Here is an 18,754-nt window from a genome sequence, read left to right as displayed (position 1 = left end):
AGTTGTACAAAGAAGTTTTTATTAAGTGTGCTGGTGGGCTGTGCTGCCTGCTGAAGCTTTGCAGAGGGACAACCACTGTGTTCCAGGGTGTGATGCTAAACCTCTGCACTGCATTGGAGTTAGGACCTTCTTGAGAGCCTTTCTCCACTGCCCCTTGGGCAGCTGTCACCTCATCTCCTCCTCCTGAACCAGTAAACCCGGCACCCTCAGCCACAAGCTGGGTAACAATAGGGACTACTCCAGCCTTGTAAAGCTACAGCGACATCCTCCAACATCTTTTCTCTTTGGCCTTGTCTCTCCCTTTTCACAGCTTCTTTTTGTTCTCTGCAAACTGTTTTTAATGCTGTGCTTTAAAGGGATCTCACCTCTTTAAGAGAAGGCTACCAACCACAATCCCTAACTTTGAGACACTTCTGCATGAATAAACTGAGCTCTGATGAGCACAATTTCAAGGAAGCCAGCAGCTTTTATTCTTCATCTTCCTGCACTAGAATGTGCTAACCTGTAAAACTGAGCACAACGGAATATATGGTATGACACAGTTATAAGCCTGAACAGAGAAAGACAAAAATCTTAATTTTTAAATGAAAATCTTAATTAAAAAAAAAAAAAAAAAAAAAAAAAAAAAAAAAAAAAAAAAAAAAACCCTTGACTGAAAGAACAGTGTTGCCCTGTACTTCTAGAAGCAACAGTACTAAGAAGGTAAATTTGCCTTGCGGCTTACCCACTTACCAAAGTATTGCATTCAGCTCACCCACATCTTGCTTTCTAACATTAGCCAGATTTACTTTCCTTAATAACCAGCTTTTATGGCCTCATCTCTAGATATATTTACCCAGCTGCTATGTATTTGCTAGGTGAGCATGTGTGTCACTTCATGTTTCAGAAGGGTTTTTAAGCCTCGCCTCTGGGCAGTCAGGATTTCCTGCTCTGCGGCGGCAGGAACAGAGCTAGACAGGAAACAGTGCTGCTGCCACGGGCAGTGAGGGAGGAAGGTCAGCGGCTGGGTTTGTACCTCCTCATTACTACCACAGCCTCAGGACTGAGTCTAGTCAAGAACTGAACTTACCAAATTGCGCTTTTATGCTGAACTGAAAGCATAAAGTGCTTGCAACTTAATTTGAGTATGTAACATAAGTGATATTCCTTGTCTTTAAAATGCTTTGGGTATCGTGCTGCTGAGCCAGCACTGACTGATGCAATGGCAGTGCCAGATGATATCCACATGCTCAGTGTCCATGTCACTCGTGGGAATAGAGCCAAGCCCTTCCAGCAGCCTGAAATTGGAGCAGTTGTATCATGACCCTGTCTGGAGACCATCCATTTTATATTTTGCTGTACAGAAGCATTGTGGGAAGTCAGCCATGCTCCGACAAGCCAGATGATATTGAACAGCAGAGTTGGGACAATCATTTTACATTTTTCATAATTTAAAAATAGTTTTAAAGTATAATTTTTAAACAAAAACATTTTTTCCAATTATTTCCTAATTGGATCTGAAGTTTTAGAAGCATCAACTTAAACTTTATGTGATTAAAGTCACAACATTGAATTTTGTCCATAATCTTCTAGCACACACACAAATCCACTGCTGTGGTCAACACTTCTGTTTTATCCTTTAGAAGGCTGCTATGATACTTTACAGTATTACAACAAATACTTACTGTAAAAGCTTCTATGGTGCCCATTTTGGGGGGAGGCAGTACTACATTACTACTACCATGAAGGTGGGAACAGGCAGAGTGCTACTCAGATATCAGTGTTATACTGGAAATTATGAACAGTCAATTGAAATTCAGATTTATTCTGAATCAAAATGAAAGATTCATAAAGTTTCCCATAAAAAGATCAATGCTTGGTTTTTCCAAAGTACAAAAACAAATTCATAAATGAAACATTTCACAGCATTTCAGTAAAGGTACATATTATTGCAATTTGTATTGTTAAATAGTGCAAATAACAGTACAATTTAAAATATTGTAGCCCCGTTTTTGAAATAGAATCCTTAATTTCAAATAGCACTAGTATTTTTCAGAGACAGCACAGGGAACATCTTTGAACAGTATTTTTGACCACCTCTGCCCTTTGAGCAAAGCAGACCTTAAAGCTGACACTGAAAAAAGCAGCCGCCTGCCAATTCTGGTCTCCATAGAGAGACTGAGGAAAGACATCAATTTATGTTAAAGGTAATGTGGAATTCAAAGTCAGTGTTGGGACTATAAAACCATAAACAGTGAGCCTGTAGTATTTACACAGCTGTGAGTTCAGATCCAACTTTTTATAAAATTTATGTATTTCAAACAAAGAGGATACTGATGGGGTCTGGCTGTCATCCTGAGACAAGTATATCATCATCTAAAATCTCCTTCAGATTGAGACTCACTGGATCCAAGTAAAAATACTGCAGTATAATGCTGTTAATAGAAGGAAAACACAAATAAAATGCTTGATGATGAGGTAGTCTCCTTCCAGTGAGCAAGCACACACAAAAAAATTTGGATCATATTGAGCAATTGTCATAGTTCTACATGGTGAACCATATCATTAGTTCTTCTGTCCCCTGCATACCATGACTTTCGCAGGTTTTGTGCAATGTGTTAAGATTGAGTAACGGTGCTAACACAAGACAATGCAACATTTCTTTAAAGCAACATGTGATTTCAGCCAGTGTGTTTAAAAGGCACAAAGCCTTTATAGCAATGATGCAGGTAACTGAGAAATACTGCTTCTGCTCACACGTGATGTATTGCTGCACACAGAACTTCAACAGATTCCAGGACCTGTAACAAGGAGGTTACATGAGAGATGGGCACAGCAGCAGGAAAAGATACGCCTATTGCAACAGCTTAATGCAACAGGGCTTTGAAATATGGGGAAGCTAAGATGAGGTCTGCTTCTGTATTGTATTGAAAGAGCTTTCAAATAGCAGCTGAACATGGTCCCCATTCTGCTCTCACCAAAGAGGTGAAATTCTGAACCAAATAGCCTGGTGTTGTTTTGCCCTTCCTTCCATGAAATTCTCTTTTTCCTGTTGTGTTTTACGAGAGACACAAAAGCAGAGCTCCTATTAGCATACATTTGTAAATTCAGTCTGTTCTCTCCCAGCACGTGCCAAAGCTTTCCTAATAGTTTTCCTTAGGTAAGAGTTCATAACCAAATTAATATGACAAGTTAGTAGAACATATTTGTTTAGTTTCATCACAAAAAACATATACTGGTTTAGGCTGATTTTCTTTTTATTAATAATATAAGGTTCTGTAATCTCTTAACATTACAACTGAAGCTTTACAGTTAATCTCACACTAAAATGACAAACACTGTTTGGCTTTATTTTCAGAAAATTAAATTACAACCTTGATAAACACACATTTCCAAGACTGAGAAGCAATTTGTGTTTTCTGGATTTCAGTGCTAATGTATCCCTGCCTTTGAAATTGGTTTCAGTTAATTAACATTGCTATGGAAGAACTATTTGGCCTGGCCTCTGTTCACAGCTGTAAGGCAAAGATGACATCTCCAACTTAACCATTATAATGTAAGTCAAATCAAGACACGTTTTTCTTTGACTATAAGATTTAGATCCTGGCTCAGCTTTTAACAGATTTGCTTCTTTTCTCTCCAAACTTTTATAAAGGTCTCTCTAATGTAAACATATTTTACAGTCAAGCCACAGTCACTCTCTGTACCTTTCCTCCTTCAAAGGGAGCAGAAACTGTGTAATTGGAAGTCATTACAAGCTCAATTAAAACTGCTTGTAACTTATATATGGCCAAAATACTCAAGCAAATGCAAAAGTTGTATTATGCACCATCACTTCTAATCTGCATGGATCAAACTCCATCTCTGAACAGGCTGTAGCTACAGGAAGGGAAGTCTGTAGAAAGTAGAGCATACAGAAGGAAGAATGGTGGAAGACTACAGTATTAGAGACAGTAAGATTTTGTTTTAAATGGTAAATGACCTCTATCTAGGTCTTCTGAACTTGCATTACACTTTTTTCTATTTTCATTAGCAATGTGATATTAAAGACAGTAATAGATATGTATGCAGTAATACAACTGCAGTTTCAACTAAGCTCTGACCAGTTCATAAGACAGTATTTAGGAAGACAGCAATATTCATTACATTTGGAGTTAATTTTTTTCCTCAGAGCTATCCAGTGACAGTGATTTGGGACCCTTGTGGCCTGTTATTTCACCTTCCCATAGGACAACTGACATACAGTAAAAATCTTTACTGCATTTTAAATCACTTCCGAAGTCAGTGGCTATTTAAAGGTTAGAGAGTGTAAGGAGATTTTACCAGTGTACTTACAGCACAAAAAAGGATGAGGAAACCATAGTCAGAAAATTAAAAAATGGGAAGGATGTTGCAGAGCTGTGTTGTACTGTAGTCAAAATCTTAAGAGATCAGTATTACTAAGCTATGACTAGCACAGTTCTACTCTGTGCTGTCATTCTGCAAAAAAGCTTCACATGCTTTCCTTCAAAATTAATTCTTCATAATTACACAAACTTTAATTGAGGCACATAAACACCCTTCATATTTACCAGCTCTTAGAAAAATCTCCACTGGGGAGTGACACAAGTCATCAGCAAGAGGCCAGCCGTGGCCACAGAATCACGAGCGTGCAGCTGAGGTGAAGAAGTCCCTGCACGGCCACGTGCAGATCCACTCCCCGAGACACCTTTGTGTACTTAAGGAACACTTAACCACAGTGCGAAGGCTCCGTTTCCTACAACAGACTACACCTACTGTTTTGGTTACTGCTGAAATACCAACTCTGGGGACAAGAAAAAATAATCATTTTTTATACTGAAATGTTGTGAAATAAAGGCCATTCAAAATAAATTCTGCTGCATTAAAATATCATGTGAACATTCTGTCTTATGACCTGCAGATCATAAAGTTTTCTTTAATTACCTTGACGGCATGCAGTTTAAAGTAATGGTTTGAGTGTCCATGTTTTTCAATCATTTGAACTGTAGCATTGAAATTAATCTTAGAACAAGTTCAGAGTAGTGTGATATGCAGTATTTTTTCAAGCATTTTACATTCTTTTTGGTATATTACCAAAACTGAAAGCTAATAGAGTATTCTAAAATAGTCTAAAAACAAAATTGCAATTTATAATTTTCTCCTCATTAAGGGCACTACCAATACAAAAGGTGTCCAAACTGACACTACAGAGCTGTGAAGCAGTTGACTAGACAGTGTCCTCAAAGGAGAGTCTGTATTTTTTCTACCTTATGCATATACATTAATTATCAAAAAGTTGGATAATTTCCTTTAAGAAAGAACCCACCTTAAAAATGGATCATGAGTATTGACAAATATTTTGTTTATTTTACTGATTAAGATTCAAGTTTCAATGTAAAAATGCTAACTCTCACATGATAATGATCAAGAAAATATTTCATTTTCATAAAGTTCAATGGACAATTAAAATTGTGGCTACTTGTGAATTAAATAAATGATTCATAAAGGCCATAGGAAACTGTACAAAACTTAAATGGGAAATCTCACTTCCAGGATGACATTAGGTTGTCCATTTAAGCATTTTATTAAACTGTTGTGACTGTTTCAAAAGACAGTGCTGGGCAGTTTCATCTGAATAACTGAAAAAGATATTTTGCATCTGTGCAAAACAAACAACGGGAACAAAACCCAAACACACCAGGACTGAAGTACAGACGAACACAAAATTTTGTTACAAACCTGTTTTCAACATACAGTGAGAAATGTCCATTTTACAAAATTAGTGAGTGACCTACAATTAATTTAAGATTATCCCAGCAATGCAAATACAACTCAGAACAGCTAAATTGTGTAAGATTTTCCAGTAGTTCTACAGTGAGAGACTACTGAAATTTTAGTAGTTTGACTTACACTGTCTCTTTTGATGAAAGCCCATATTTATACTCTAAGTACTTGCTGGTTACAAGTCTGTTACATACTTAACGCAGTACAGGGAGGTACTCCTTGGTGTTCTCTCATTGTCTCTTAGCAGCTTTCCTTTAGCAAGAGGCCGGGCTGTGCAGCTGCTTCTGTAGAAAACACTGTTGTCAGTCTTTGTCCTCCATGCGGGGGATGCTTTAAGTAAGAAACATCTGGCAGTATCCCACACTGAAAATACTGTCAGCTGTGCTGCCTAGCCCAACTTGGAAACCCAGATTTGCATTTCCTGGTTAGTACTTTGTACCCAGTACATTGGAACATTGTTAAGTAAAACATAAACAGTGATGTTTACACTTTATTGGGGGAAGGGGGTAGCAAAAATCAATGTAAATTACTAGTTTTGAAAGTTTAGTCTATGTTATATTTGATTACTGGGATATCAATACAATGAAAGTGGAGGAATTTCAACAGTAATTTTTAATTTTTAGTACATCATTTGTGTAGGGCTTTATAAAAGATTTTTGTTTCCAAAGATGTTATTGGGGTCCACATATTCTTTAACAGATCTCAGCATTCCCAAGCCAACATCAGAGACGCTCTCCTTCATCCAGCGCTTCCGCAATTTCCCTACTGGAAAAACAAAAACAAAGCATTTCAATATATGGCAGGATTCTAGGAGCCAATCAATCTTGTGACTATGAATGAATAAACACTGTGTGATAAATGCTTTTATTCAAAAATGAGAAATGTTTTGCTTTATTTGATTTATTGAGCCCACCAGACTATCAAGCTCATTAAGCTCAGCATACTCCCAGAGGAAGACTGTGTTCCACACTGTCTACTTCCTTTAGAAATGATGAAATTTAGATGAAGCTTAGGCTGAAATCACATGTTCTATTAAGACAAGGAATCAGTAGTAAGTTTTAAAAACCAAAAACTAATTTTAAGTTGTAAACTGTAGAGATTACTAAAAAGCAGAACCCCGTATTTCCTGATTGCTTTAAAGTGAAAACAACTCAATAATCAAGCTTAAACCAGTACTGGTTTAAATAGCAAAAAAATGTTTCTATGAAGAAGGCTTAATATTTCATTTAAAAACTTCTATGCTGGCTGGTAATTGCTCAATACCATTACACAAGAGCTTTGTTTCGCATGTAAAAATGGCCATTCACAACATGTACCAAATACAAACAAAGCTGAAACAATCTTTTAAGAACTCATTTCACTAAATTCTCACAATAGTCCTGTTAAATGGCCAAGTGTTCACATGCTAATTAACCAAATCATCAACTCTGATTAACAGATCATTCAAAACTGAGGACATTTTTTCCATTAAACACACTCCAACATTAAACTTGCCAGCCTGAAACACAATCCATTTGTCAGTATGAAAAGACATAGTAAAGGTTTGAAAGACGGAAGCTTTAAGAGTATCTGAAGTTAATTTCAAGCTATCTTTTGTGCCCTGTTTCAGGGTAACCATCAAACTGTCATCAGAATAATAAATTACAGGGACACCTCTGGAGAACAGAGTATATTTGTTCATACCTTAAGGAATACGAGCCAGTCACAATGCCAACAGAAAAAGCAAATAATGTGAGACAGAATGAAATTTGCAGTTTGCTAGAAAATGACTATTAGCAGCATGTGTGTCAAGATCAAAGATCACAAGTGAAGGACAAAAGAATTTGTCATGTGGTAGGAACCCTGGCTGTATTTTGCAGCCCCAGCTCAAGAAAGAATCTCCATCTGTGAATATACTGTCACTACAATGTGACTGTCTCAGCACACTGACGTGGTCAAATTTTATCTGTTAAAACTTTAACACTACTACAAAACACCTGAACTGTGGATGTGGCTTGACCATCCCCTCAAGTCACTCACACTGGCTCTTACACAAGCAGCAGCTGAAGAACAGTCATTACTATTCTCAAGTGTTATCTGTAATATAGTTTCAGTGAATGTGTTCTGTGGTTATGGATGTAATTGTCCTGAAAAGACTGCAAACAACTGCTCCAACAAGATGGAGCACATTAGAATCACAGCAGGATGCCCAACAGCTAGCATGCCTGCCTCTTTTACACCTCCAGTAATAATGCAATTCCACAAGGAACTGAACTACTGTCTGAGCAGCACCAAACAGTCGTTGCATATTTAATGAAGTCGCTCACCAAGTGCTGGAAAACAGAAGGTGCTTGGAGTGCATCATTAGCTCTGTCAAAGTGATAATTTACACATCTATCTTGTCAAATTTTCTATGGTTTATACTTTTGCAATAATAAATCTAACATACATCTGATTAGTGAACTGGAAACAAAAAAAGCTGTACTACAGTTACCAGCAGTCCTTCACAAACATGCTCAATGAAAAGATTTTAACCCCTTGGTAACAGCGACATTGATTCCCTGCTCCTACTGGTCATGTCAATAAAACATACATGGAGTTTTCAATTACTCAAGTTTTCACATTAGAGTTAAAAAGCTTTGAAGCAATCTCTCCTAATTCTATGCTGGCCCATCAGATAAAATGGAAAACAGACAAAGTGAAGGAAAGGCTCTGTGAAAATGAGAGTAGCACTTAGAAAGGTCATTTATATATTGTTTCACTTCAGGTTAGTGCTGTGCTATACATTTTCTGGTGCTTCTCCTCCACGGGACAACCCAAATGGCTTCAAGGATGAGAAGAGAAAAAGAAGAAGAAAATGCCATAATAGTTAAAGATGTTAGTGTGAACATAAAAATAATTCTAAGTGACAAATTTGCTTACCTCCACTCTAAGCCTAGCTAAAGAACAGCTTTGTGCTCAAGGAAGCCTTAACTTCCCAAAAGTAAGATCTCAGTTAAGCCTGATCTTATCAGACTACAGAAAACCAACCTCCCACTTTTAGCCTAGAGAAAGTAGACTTTTCAATTTTAGCCCTACATGATGGCATTTATCTAGAACTGACAGCAGACAGTGCAGAAAACCAGAATGCATACAAGCATCTACCACTTACAGGCTTTGAGCACAACTTACAGTATACTTTTCACAATTAAAAAACGTGATCAAAGTCACCTGATTCTATATACTACTTCATAACATTATTAACAATATATTTGTAGTAGCTTAGCACAGCAAGTTACTATTTGTCCACTCAGCTATACACACCATCACATGCACAATCCTTGTGCCCCAACTGGAAACAAACACAGCCCTTCCTTCTTGCATCTTCTTCCTCTGAAGACACTTAATCTTGCATCTGAAGGGAGCTTGTGAAGAGGATGGAGCCAGGCTCTGCTTGGTGGTGCCAAGCAAAAGTATAAGAGGCAACAGGCCCAGGAAATTCCAACTAAGCATGAGGAATAATTTCTTTACTGTGCAGGTGCCCAAGCACTGGACTGCCCAGAGAGGGTGTGCAGTCTCCCTCTGAAGGTACTCAAGAACCTTCTGGATGCAACCCTGTGCAATGGTGCTCTAGGATGGCCCTGTCTGAGCAGGAAAATTCCATGAAATGACCCATCGTGGCCCCTTGCAACCTTACCCATTCTGTGATTCAGTGATCTTATGTATCCAAGATGAGGTACAAGAGAATCAGTTTTCAAGTTTTACAGGTGGCAAGTAGCCTGTTCCTGAGGTGTGCTGAGCAGTCTAATAGTGCCTTAAAACATTCACTGCTAGGAATCCGGAAACCTCCAATCTGAACCCCAGTCTGTTACACTGAGTACAAACCCCACAGCATGGCAGGGAACCTACTTCTGACAAGGTACTTCAGATCAGAAAGCCAAGGAGCTTGTTCATCAGTAGCAACTCCAAAGACAGTCCAACTCCAACTTTATTTTTAGCTTTTTAATCTATCATTCTAGTCCACATATGAAAGAAATATGTGAACTGGCTAAGTAACTTTTCCCCAGCTCTAATGCTGCTCCATGTTGGTTTCTCCACTGGAAAAGTTCATCTTTCCACTGCCCTTTTTCACCTGCCCATCTTCGAAAATGCATCTGAATGGCTACAAAAAGTCTGGCCGCTAAAAATGGAGTGAGCAAACAGCAGGCAGCAATTGGTTTTCTCACTTTTGGAATATGAAGTACCAGGGCACACATGAACAGTTCTGTAAGAAAAATTTTCATGTAGCTGATTGATTCCAGGAATTACTCTACACCCATGCAGAACAGATTTATAGTACTGCGTGGTCCCAGTGGAAACAGGTTCTGATGGCACTGCACATGGCTCTGGACTTCCCCTGCTCCAGCCCTTTCAACTTGAAGAGACAGTCACTGCGTAACAACAGCTTTGCAAAAGGAGCAGCAGTGACAGGTCCTAAGAAGGATGAGGCTCATCCAGCTGTTGCTCTTCCTGAAGCTAGCTGTCCCTCCGGAGAGCAGATCTCACTGCCCTTACAGACTGCTTAACATGCTATAACTCTTCCAGGAGAACTCTGCAATACTGAGAAAGGTCAGTGCATTAATGTAAAACATGGCAGCACTGGAGTATATTGGACCAGTGTACACCAAGTCTACTGCATAATTAACACTTACCACCACCACAACACTTTGCATATTTTCATTTAGTGTCTTAACAGCTGAAATACTTTCAAGTTTCATGTTGATTAATCAGGAGGTCCTTTCCTGTTTTCATTTTTTTTGAAAAGGCACTGAAGACAACTATTCTATTAGGACTTTCAACAGACCAAGGAGTAAAATACAACTGTGTAACTGTATTATTTCACATGAGGTTACTCCATGTCTAACAAATGTATCAGTTTCAACTCATTCTAGTGAGTACAGCAAACTCTAGTATGCTTAACCTAAGGGTGGAAGATTTTTTCCCCCTCTGTAGAAAATAATGTGTTCAAGTCCCCCTCATAAAAGAACTTCATAATTTCAGATTTTGTAGCTTGTCTGAGTTAGTTACTGCAGTGTATAACTTAAGCCACAGCCTCTTAATGCCAAAAAATTGCTATGTCAAACATGTAATTGAATGCAAACAAGGTGTAAGATTTGGTTTTTCCTTCGTTTTATTTTGGGGGTTTTGCTTTGGTTTTTAGTGTTGTGGGATTTTTTTCTTATTTTTTATTTTCCTACATAAGCTACCATTGATACTACAGCTAAACCTATGCAGGATGGACTACCTGGTTAGTCTTTATTCTAATCAGTTGTCTAGAAAGCAGAAGAAAATTAGTTCTATTATGTTAAGTGGCTAAATGGGGCTATTTTCTTCAACCCACAATCTGGTAATTGTTTCCTTAAGCAACCAGTTGGAGTTAAAACAGTCCCTCAAAGGGAAGAAATGTATCATTACTTTTTACATTGTTCTTTCGTTTTACATGGGTCCTGAACTTGGTAATATGAAAGGGATCAAATACAAATCCAACCTTCTCCCTTTCTGATGGTGTACCCCGAAGGGGTTATAGCTGTATTTATACACCAGTCATACCTACTGGTACCTCCTCAGCACATTATTTCATGCGTACAAAAAAGGCATGTTTGATAAAAGAAAAATTCAAGTGTGACACATCATATGGGTGTTTTAAGGGCTTGCCATAAATGATTAAAATAATTATTTATCTGAACTTAAGCTTGTATCTACAAGAAACTGTCATTCCTAATGCTGCTTTTTAAATGCTAAGTTTCTCAACACTATCTATGGCTCTCTAGCAAACTTACATGACTCTCAAATCAAAAGATACTCAGTGCCCAGAAAAGAAGGATCAAAGCTGTGCTTGAAGATGTGCAATGTCCCTTTCTGAGCATAGGACACAGGCAAGACAGGGTGACAACTATAATGGAGGGTGGGGGAAGGAAGAGTTATGCACAGTAAAGTCCTTCTCAAGCTACTCTCCATAAAGTTAAAAGTACCATGATTTCAGTTCTTACTGTGCACCTACATGCAGTTGGTACTTCCCTAGATGTAAAGTAATTTATACATTTACACAACTCAAACTGTCATATATGACCATTTCTTCACTCAAGAAGTATATGAACATTGACTTAAGCAGGCTTTGTATTTCCTATAGCCTCAAGTCCCAGACTACATCTGTTTTCTTTGATACACAAACCCAGAGTTAAAATAGCTCCATTTATCACAGTGTGATTGTAGGCAGACAAATCAGCCTGTCTGTTTCCAGATAGTGAAAACAACTGTTATTAATCACAATTACAAGACAAACACCAAAGGAAATTGCACTAGTATTTTCTTTTACCCTACACAACAGACCAGTCAGTGCTAAGAGTTACAAGGCTTGAAGGTCAGTAAATAAAACTGACAATATTAGGCTAATTTTCAGCACCACATCTACTAAGGAGTGGAAAAAATTAATCTTGAATATTGAACACAATGAACTGCCAGACAAAACCACTCAAAGTGGAAAATATATATCAGTATCAGAGGCAGTCATACATACAACAGGAGCATACGAAGTCAAACAGAAACCCAGTTTTCATAGCTGTGGAGTCACAAGGTTCAAGCATGCAAGGGTTTGAAAATGCTACATAATTATTTTTTCTCTTGTTCAACACATGTGGTAAGCAAGGTTTTATATGGTGAGGGCAAATACATCCAAATGTGTGACAAGCTCTAGCTGCATGCGAGCTGGCTGAAATGCTAGTCACAGTAAAATGGAGCTGCTACAGCAGGGAAAGCACACGAGTACATCAAGGGGGTAATCCCACATCCAATGTGTGAGAGCTGACAGGTCCACTACACCACCATATTACACATTTAATCAGAGGACTGTAAGAGCATATCAAACAAAAACTACTGAAACCTTTTCACTCGTGTTATTACCTACACATCCTTCAATATCCTGATACTGCTAAAGCAGAGTCCATTTCAGTTTCCATCACAAAGCAAGTTGCCTGAAAATAGCCCTAGCTAAAATTTAAGTTCCCTTCAAGTTTAGGAAGTAACTGACATGTTTTAAAGCACAGCTTCTGCCCTTTAGTTTTTTTCCCCCCCACACAGAGACTTCAGAATTACAAATTTTTTCTCTAGTTTTTTTTAAACCATTACACTTCTTCTTTGCTCTTGTATCTGTGACCAAGCAATGCCCCAAGAGAGCAGAGAGAAGAAATATATGAAGATAATCACTTGCAAGAAGGTAGCTGCACAAATCACACTGATGTCACAAGTCTTCCTGACATCCAAGGTTATATAGGATGCATGCAATCAAATTAGACTACCCATCTATGTGGGAAAAGCATATGTAAAGCATCAGGAACAGGAAGTATTGCTTATACATGACATTGGTTCTTAATATTAAAGAACAAAATACCTTGTGAAGATGCTAGTAACACAGGACATGTAATCCCCAGACTCCAAGAGAGGAAACTAGTTAACTAGAACTTACCAGACAGCCGGCCAGTAAAGTCAACACTTACATAACATCAATTATACAACAAACGGTAGATTACAACATAGTCCAGTTCAAAGTCACTGGTTCAGACACTTCACCTAAATTTGGGTGAACAGCATTCACAAAGCCACAAGGGACACAAAACTGTCTTAAAACTGTGAAAATCCCATCTCAAGACTTTGTAACTGATAAATATCTACACAGGCATCAGTAAAAGCTGGTTAAGACAAACTGATCAAACTGGAAAAAAAGTGAGAAGTTTCTAGATGAAATGCCAGGGGATCTCCTTCCCCCCTTGACCCTCCCCCAGCAATTTCAGTTAATGCCATGAAATATTTTTCAGAATTCTACTACAAACTATTTTATGTACTCATGAATATTTAGCAGTATCAAAGACACTAACGTTAGACTGAGAACATTACCTCCATGGTGATGTGAAAGACTTCCTCCATTGGCAAGTATTTCTTCTCTAGCAGCCCTCTAAATTTGAAAGAGATGGTATTTATTCAACAGCAATTGCACAAGACCTTGGATTTCATTAAATGCTTGCTATTGCACTCATACACACAGGTGTATGAAAAGTTTCTGAAGCAATTAGGGTACATTATATAGGTAAACATTATAGTTCAAGCCTGCAAATAAAGGTAAGAGTCTTCTAAATAAACATCAAAGCCATGACATTTCAAATGGCATCTCTTGTAACCAATGTATTACTCAAGAATAGAATATTCTTGACCACTTTTGCCTTCACAAAACTTAAAATACCCAGTGGCTGCGATGCTTATTTGGAAAATGATTAAGTCTCAAAAAAGAAGTCTGAAAACAGGCTTCTCAGAGCGACTCAAGATCCTTATTCAGATCAGAGTTCAACCCAGATCTCCAAGATCCTGGTTGAGACAGCGAGGTACTTTACAAGAGACAAACAACCCTTTCATGGGTGCAGTTTGTGGTAGAAAACAAAATTTAGTTTTTTATGTTAAGAATGTTCAAGTTGTAGAATCTTCTTTGCCATTCACTTCTGAATAATTAAGAGAGCTTAGAAGGTGTAAACAACAAAAGCTTTTCTACGCCCAAGCACTACGTGTTGTCTTTTCTAAAGAGTGTACTGTTTTAGGAATAACATATATAACTGTAGCTGTGCAGTTAAGAGTTTTTTTTCAGTCTGCCATAAATTACATATACTTGGTCAGCAAGCTCACTTTGTTTGGTTAAATTTAGTCACTACAATGGAAAATGTGCATTCAGGTCATCACACAAACTAATTCCAATAAGAGTAATATCTAGTTTTAAGTAAGTTTCATTAAAATACTCGAGTATTACATTCTTCAGTGCCCTGTATGCAACAGCATGGAAGCCTCTGAACTTGCAGATAAAACTTTGCATCTACTTGCCAAATTCAAGAGAAATTTCTAAAGAATAAGCATGAGAAGAATGATACCCCAGTTATAAATACTATTTCTCTACAGTCCTATTAGCAATTTTCTGGTGCTGAAGTTTGAGCTAGGAACCAGAATGCAGGATAAAAAGCAGTTTGGCCATAGCCCTTCTAAGAATTACATCTTGAAGGTAACAAAGATACTCCTTTCACTGAACTAGGTCAGTACAGTGTTTCATCAGCTGTAGTGTTACAGCAGAAGTACTGCAGAGCTGCTTGGCCCATGCTGAAGTAGCTTACAACTGGTCTAACAGACTGGGCTTAGACCAATGCTTATCTCAGCCTAACAGAAATGGCATGGACAGTACCATCCTTATTCTCTACATGCAGCGTTATTAGTAAGGTATGATCTTGACAGTTTTACCCTGCATTTTACAGACTCAATATTAAGCAGAAGAAGTGGTTTTGTAAATAATGTAAATATTTACATTATAAATAATGTAAATAATGGAACTAAGGAAGGCTAATTTCCCATGTATTTGGGGCTTAAGGTTTGAAGCTTCTGCCATCCAAGAAACTCCAGGTCAAGCTCTTCTATAATTCAGTCAGAACTATTGATGTACTGATATCTAAAACTGTCACCTGGTAGCCTTTTCTCTACTTGATGGCCTATTAACACGTACCTGTTATTACTGATAATGATCAAACCTTTACAAACAGACTTTTGAGATATTTCCTGAAAAATTCAGTAAGCTTGGCCAATAGGTTCAGAACAAAACACAGGTCATCAGCTTTTCCCCCTTTAACTATTGTTTCTTTATACATTACCTCAATTTGTTCATAGACATGAATAGGATCACTAATTCCTCTGTAGTTAAAGGCAAAGTAGAAGTAGACGCATGCACCTGCATCATAAGTCTGTGTTACCCTGTTGAAGAGAACTGCATTACAAACAAAGCTTTATGATATTAAGCCAACCACTATGTGACATCATAAAACTCTTGATTGTTTCCTATCTTATTCAAAGGGACAGCACCCTTTTTTTAACTTCTTTATCCTTTTTGCTCCTAATCCATGAGTGACTCAACGCTGTGACTTTGAAAGCTGCAGCTCCTAAGTCATTACAATTGACTCTTGTCCATATAAGCAAGAGTTTAAAGCCTAAGCAAGTGCTACTAATCCCTTGAACAACCAACTCTTCCATGTAATCCACTTGCAGGTTCAAGAGGAAGGTCAAGGCTGCTAGTATTTGTAATATCATCACTAGATCTCTTACTGAACAAAGATTCAAGAAAAATTATTTATATTATTGCTTACCTACAGGTGGAAAGTGGAGCAAACTGAACACCCTTTTCTTTGCATTCTCGTACTATCCTTTCCTTTACATTTCTACAAAGGTCCAAAACCCTGTAACAAGAAACACATTAAAATATAAAATTTCAGTATGTGATTTTATATAGCTTCTAAAAAAAGAACTTCACAACCTTTTTAAAAAACATAATCTAATACAATGTAAGAGTACTTTCTAAAATCACTCTTATCTAGCTTAGACTTTGTTCTCAGAATAGTCATCATCTAGCCTCCACTGCTTTTTCTGCACTTTTCCTGAATAGCAAGTTTACTCTGAAACAGAGAACCTAAAAGCTCTTCTTCATAAGGAAGAGGTGTCAAAAGTGCTCAAAAAAAAATGCGTTACCTAGTTCTGTATGTCTTTACTTTCTTAGTAAAACAACCTCAAAGTTTTGGCAAAGCAGTTAACAAATGCAGAAGAAATCCTAGGAACACAAAGATCTGGCAAACTGTACTAACACGATACTTTTGTGTTGCTGCAAGGCCAAAACTGGAGATCCTTCAGCTGGGCACTACTCTGCCAACTTGAAACACTCTAATTCTAATATGGCAGCGAGCTATTAGACCTTGTTAGAGGCCATATTTTTCTGCTTTATTTTTAGTTTCTTATAGGACAAACCCAGGTGCAAACAAAGTGCAACCAAAAGAAATAATTGTTTTTTAAATCACCATTTCTTCAGTTACACATTCTCCCACAAAGGTCTGGAGAGCTGTAATTCAGATTTTAATGTTTTACAGACATCTAGAACTACATTAAAGATTCACAGAACACAAGAGAATTTAACCATTTAGTGAATAAGAAAGTCAGATAAATATTTCATTAAAGTATCTGCTACCTGTAAGAACAAGTTAATCAGTTTATGGAAAAGTACATGATCCTTATGAATCAAATTAGAAAAAAAGTTTTCATAGCATTTGCTTTGGTGAGGACAATTCTGAATACTTTCTTAAGTAAAAATTCATTGTCTTCTGAAATGAGGGAGAGGCAAAAAAAATTGGTGACAAAGAAGTTAGCATGCTTCAAAATCTACAAAGCTATAGTAAAAGGAAGAGCACTTTCACTTTAAAATTGTCCTCAAATTTCTCCTACGCTCTTAGGACACTTTGCCAATTTTCAAATAGGGGCTGGAATTTACAATTGCCACTAAATTCAACAGCAAGGGTATAGGTTTGTCAACTTAAGTCATCAGACTTTGCACTGAATGCTGTAAAGCTTTGATTCAAATAACTTTAGATCCTATTTAAGAGATTTCAGGCTTATCAAATGATGTTGTATATTAAACTCTGTTGTGGTCAAATGTTTCTCAATCACAGCTAATAGATAAAATACCCTTTGGTAAAAGATCTCAGTCCTGGGCAGAAGTTACCTTTTCAGTATTTCCCTACATTACTGGAAAAAGAAAAAAACTTTTTATAATATACTTGCTTTTTTTCATCTTCACTACAGACTAATCCCTTTGAAGTACACTGCTGATCCCACATATGTGGCTGCTTATCCCCCACTGCAATTACTGTCACCAGTGTCCTGCCTCCTAAACAGGGCAATTTCAAATCCTAAATTTGTTACAGTAAGCTAACCTAAGATGAAATATTGCTGAGTGCTTGATACACTGCATTTGCAAAATTCTGGTATGTAATTTATCAGCAACTTTAGCAAGAACACACAGCTGCAAGACTCAAGGTATGTCAGGCTGCATCCAATACATGTAAGGCCTAAAAGAAGCATCCTCATGAGCAAACAGGAGTTAGGAACAATTTGAATGAAATCAAGTTTTAAGAAATTCTGAAGAGTAGTCAGAGTTTACCTATCCCAAGGAACAGATGTCTCAAATGATTCTCCTATTACGTAATAATCCAGGCCTAGGTCCTAATAAAAAGAGTAAGGAAATTATCAGTCACATTCAGCATCGGCATCTGGGATTCCAGTGTATACTACACAGTGATCAGGTGAACAACTTTTTAGTTTGCAGAAGAACAGACATTCTAATTTAGCAAAAACACCCATATGTCCCAGTGATGTAAGTTTGTTATTAATAGGGAAACAGGGAAGCTCTTAAAAGACAAAGATGACAAACATTTTGATGTCATGGCTACAGTGAGATAATTTGTCAGACTGTCAGTATGTCTACACTAATCAAATATTTTTATCACTATAGTACCAAGCCAAGAGTTTCATTGTGCTCATCAGTATAATACCTAGTAAAAATATTTTTTTGCAATGTAGTCGCTGTCTAGATAGAAAAAAGACAAACATCTTCCCATCTTACACACAACCTGCTGAAATAAAGGGAGATTCGGTGTTTTGTCCCCAACAAATCAAACACTCAGGATGTGCATATTGTTCTGAAAAATAAAAAAATCTCCAGCAGTAAGACTAAAATGTGTAAGAACAGCTGCAGCAGTTTAGACTAAAAGCCTGTTATGTTGGAATTCTGATTTAAATCAGTCATAAGCAGATTGCCAAAGAAGAGTAAAAAGACAAGTGAGCACATGAGTATTTCAAGTATACTCCAAGCCTCTGACTTCATTCACCCTGTGGATTCTTCAATCTAATTTCCCTACCCTTTAAAAGAAGCTATTTTCTTAACAAGAATATAAATTAATGGCTACATGATGTTTTGCAGATGAAATTCCATGAATAATCACTGCTCAGAAATTGAAGAGATACAACCTCTGGGAAGGAGTTTGAGATACCATCCAAGGCAGCCTGCATTCAGATATCAGGGGAAACATCTTCAAAGAAACATCTCTATGTTTTGTTACATTAATTAACAGAAGTTGCAGCAGACAGACAAAAGCTG

At 37.4% G+C, this 18,754-nt stretch overlaps 1 protein-coding gene and 1 long non-coding RNA gene across 5 annotated transcripts in view; both read right to left on the bottom strand.

Moving 5' to 3' along the window:
- Positions 1-309: 309 nt before the first annotated feature.
- LOC137477203 (uncharacterized) lies at positions 310-1,503 on the bottom strand. Its single transcript, XR_011000877.1, has 2 exons — positions 733-1,503; positions 310-510 (listed from the first exon to the last, which is right to left on the bottom strand). It is a non-coding gene; the product is annotated as an uncharacterized lncRNA (long non-coding RNA).
- A 1,715-nt stretch (positions 1,504-3,218) lies between these two features.
- Positions 3,219-18,754, bottom strand: part of AGPS (alkylglycerone phosphate synthase) — a 76,030-nt gene continuing 60,494 nt past the window's right edge. For 3 of the 4 annotated variants that reach the window (XM_068195961.1, XM_068195964.1, XM_068195963.1), the window contains 5 exons: positions 17,759-17,820; positions 15,921-16,010; positions 15,432-15,531; positions 13,651-13,708; positions 3,219-6,528 (listed from right to left, as the gene is read on the bottom strand). In XM_068195961.1, coding sequence (XP_068052062.1) covers positions 6,407-6,528; positions 13,651-13,708; positions 15,432-15,531; positions 15,921-16,010; positions 17,759-17,820 — 432 coding nt within the window. In that variant the 3' untranslated portion in view covers positions 3,219-6,406. The remainder of the gene's footprint in view (positions 6,529-13,650; positions 13,709-15,431; positions 15,532-15,920; positions 16,011-17,758; positions 17,821-18,754) is intronic. The other variant, XM_068195962.1, reaches the window with a different exon arrangement.

This window comes from Anomalospiza imberbis, chromosome 7 (assembly GCF_031753505.1).
Source record: "Anomalospiza imberbis isolate Cuckoo-Finch-1a 21T00152 chromosome 7, ASM3175350v1, whole genome shotgun sequence".
In the NCBI taxonomy this organism is placed as follows: Eukaryota; Metazoa; Chordata; class Aves; order Passeriformes; family Viduidae; genus Anomalospiza; species Anomalospiza imberbis.
Note: the sequence above shows the minus strand (reverse complement) of the source record. Positions and strands in the feature narration are given on the sequence as shown.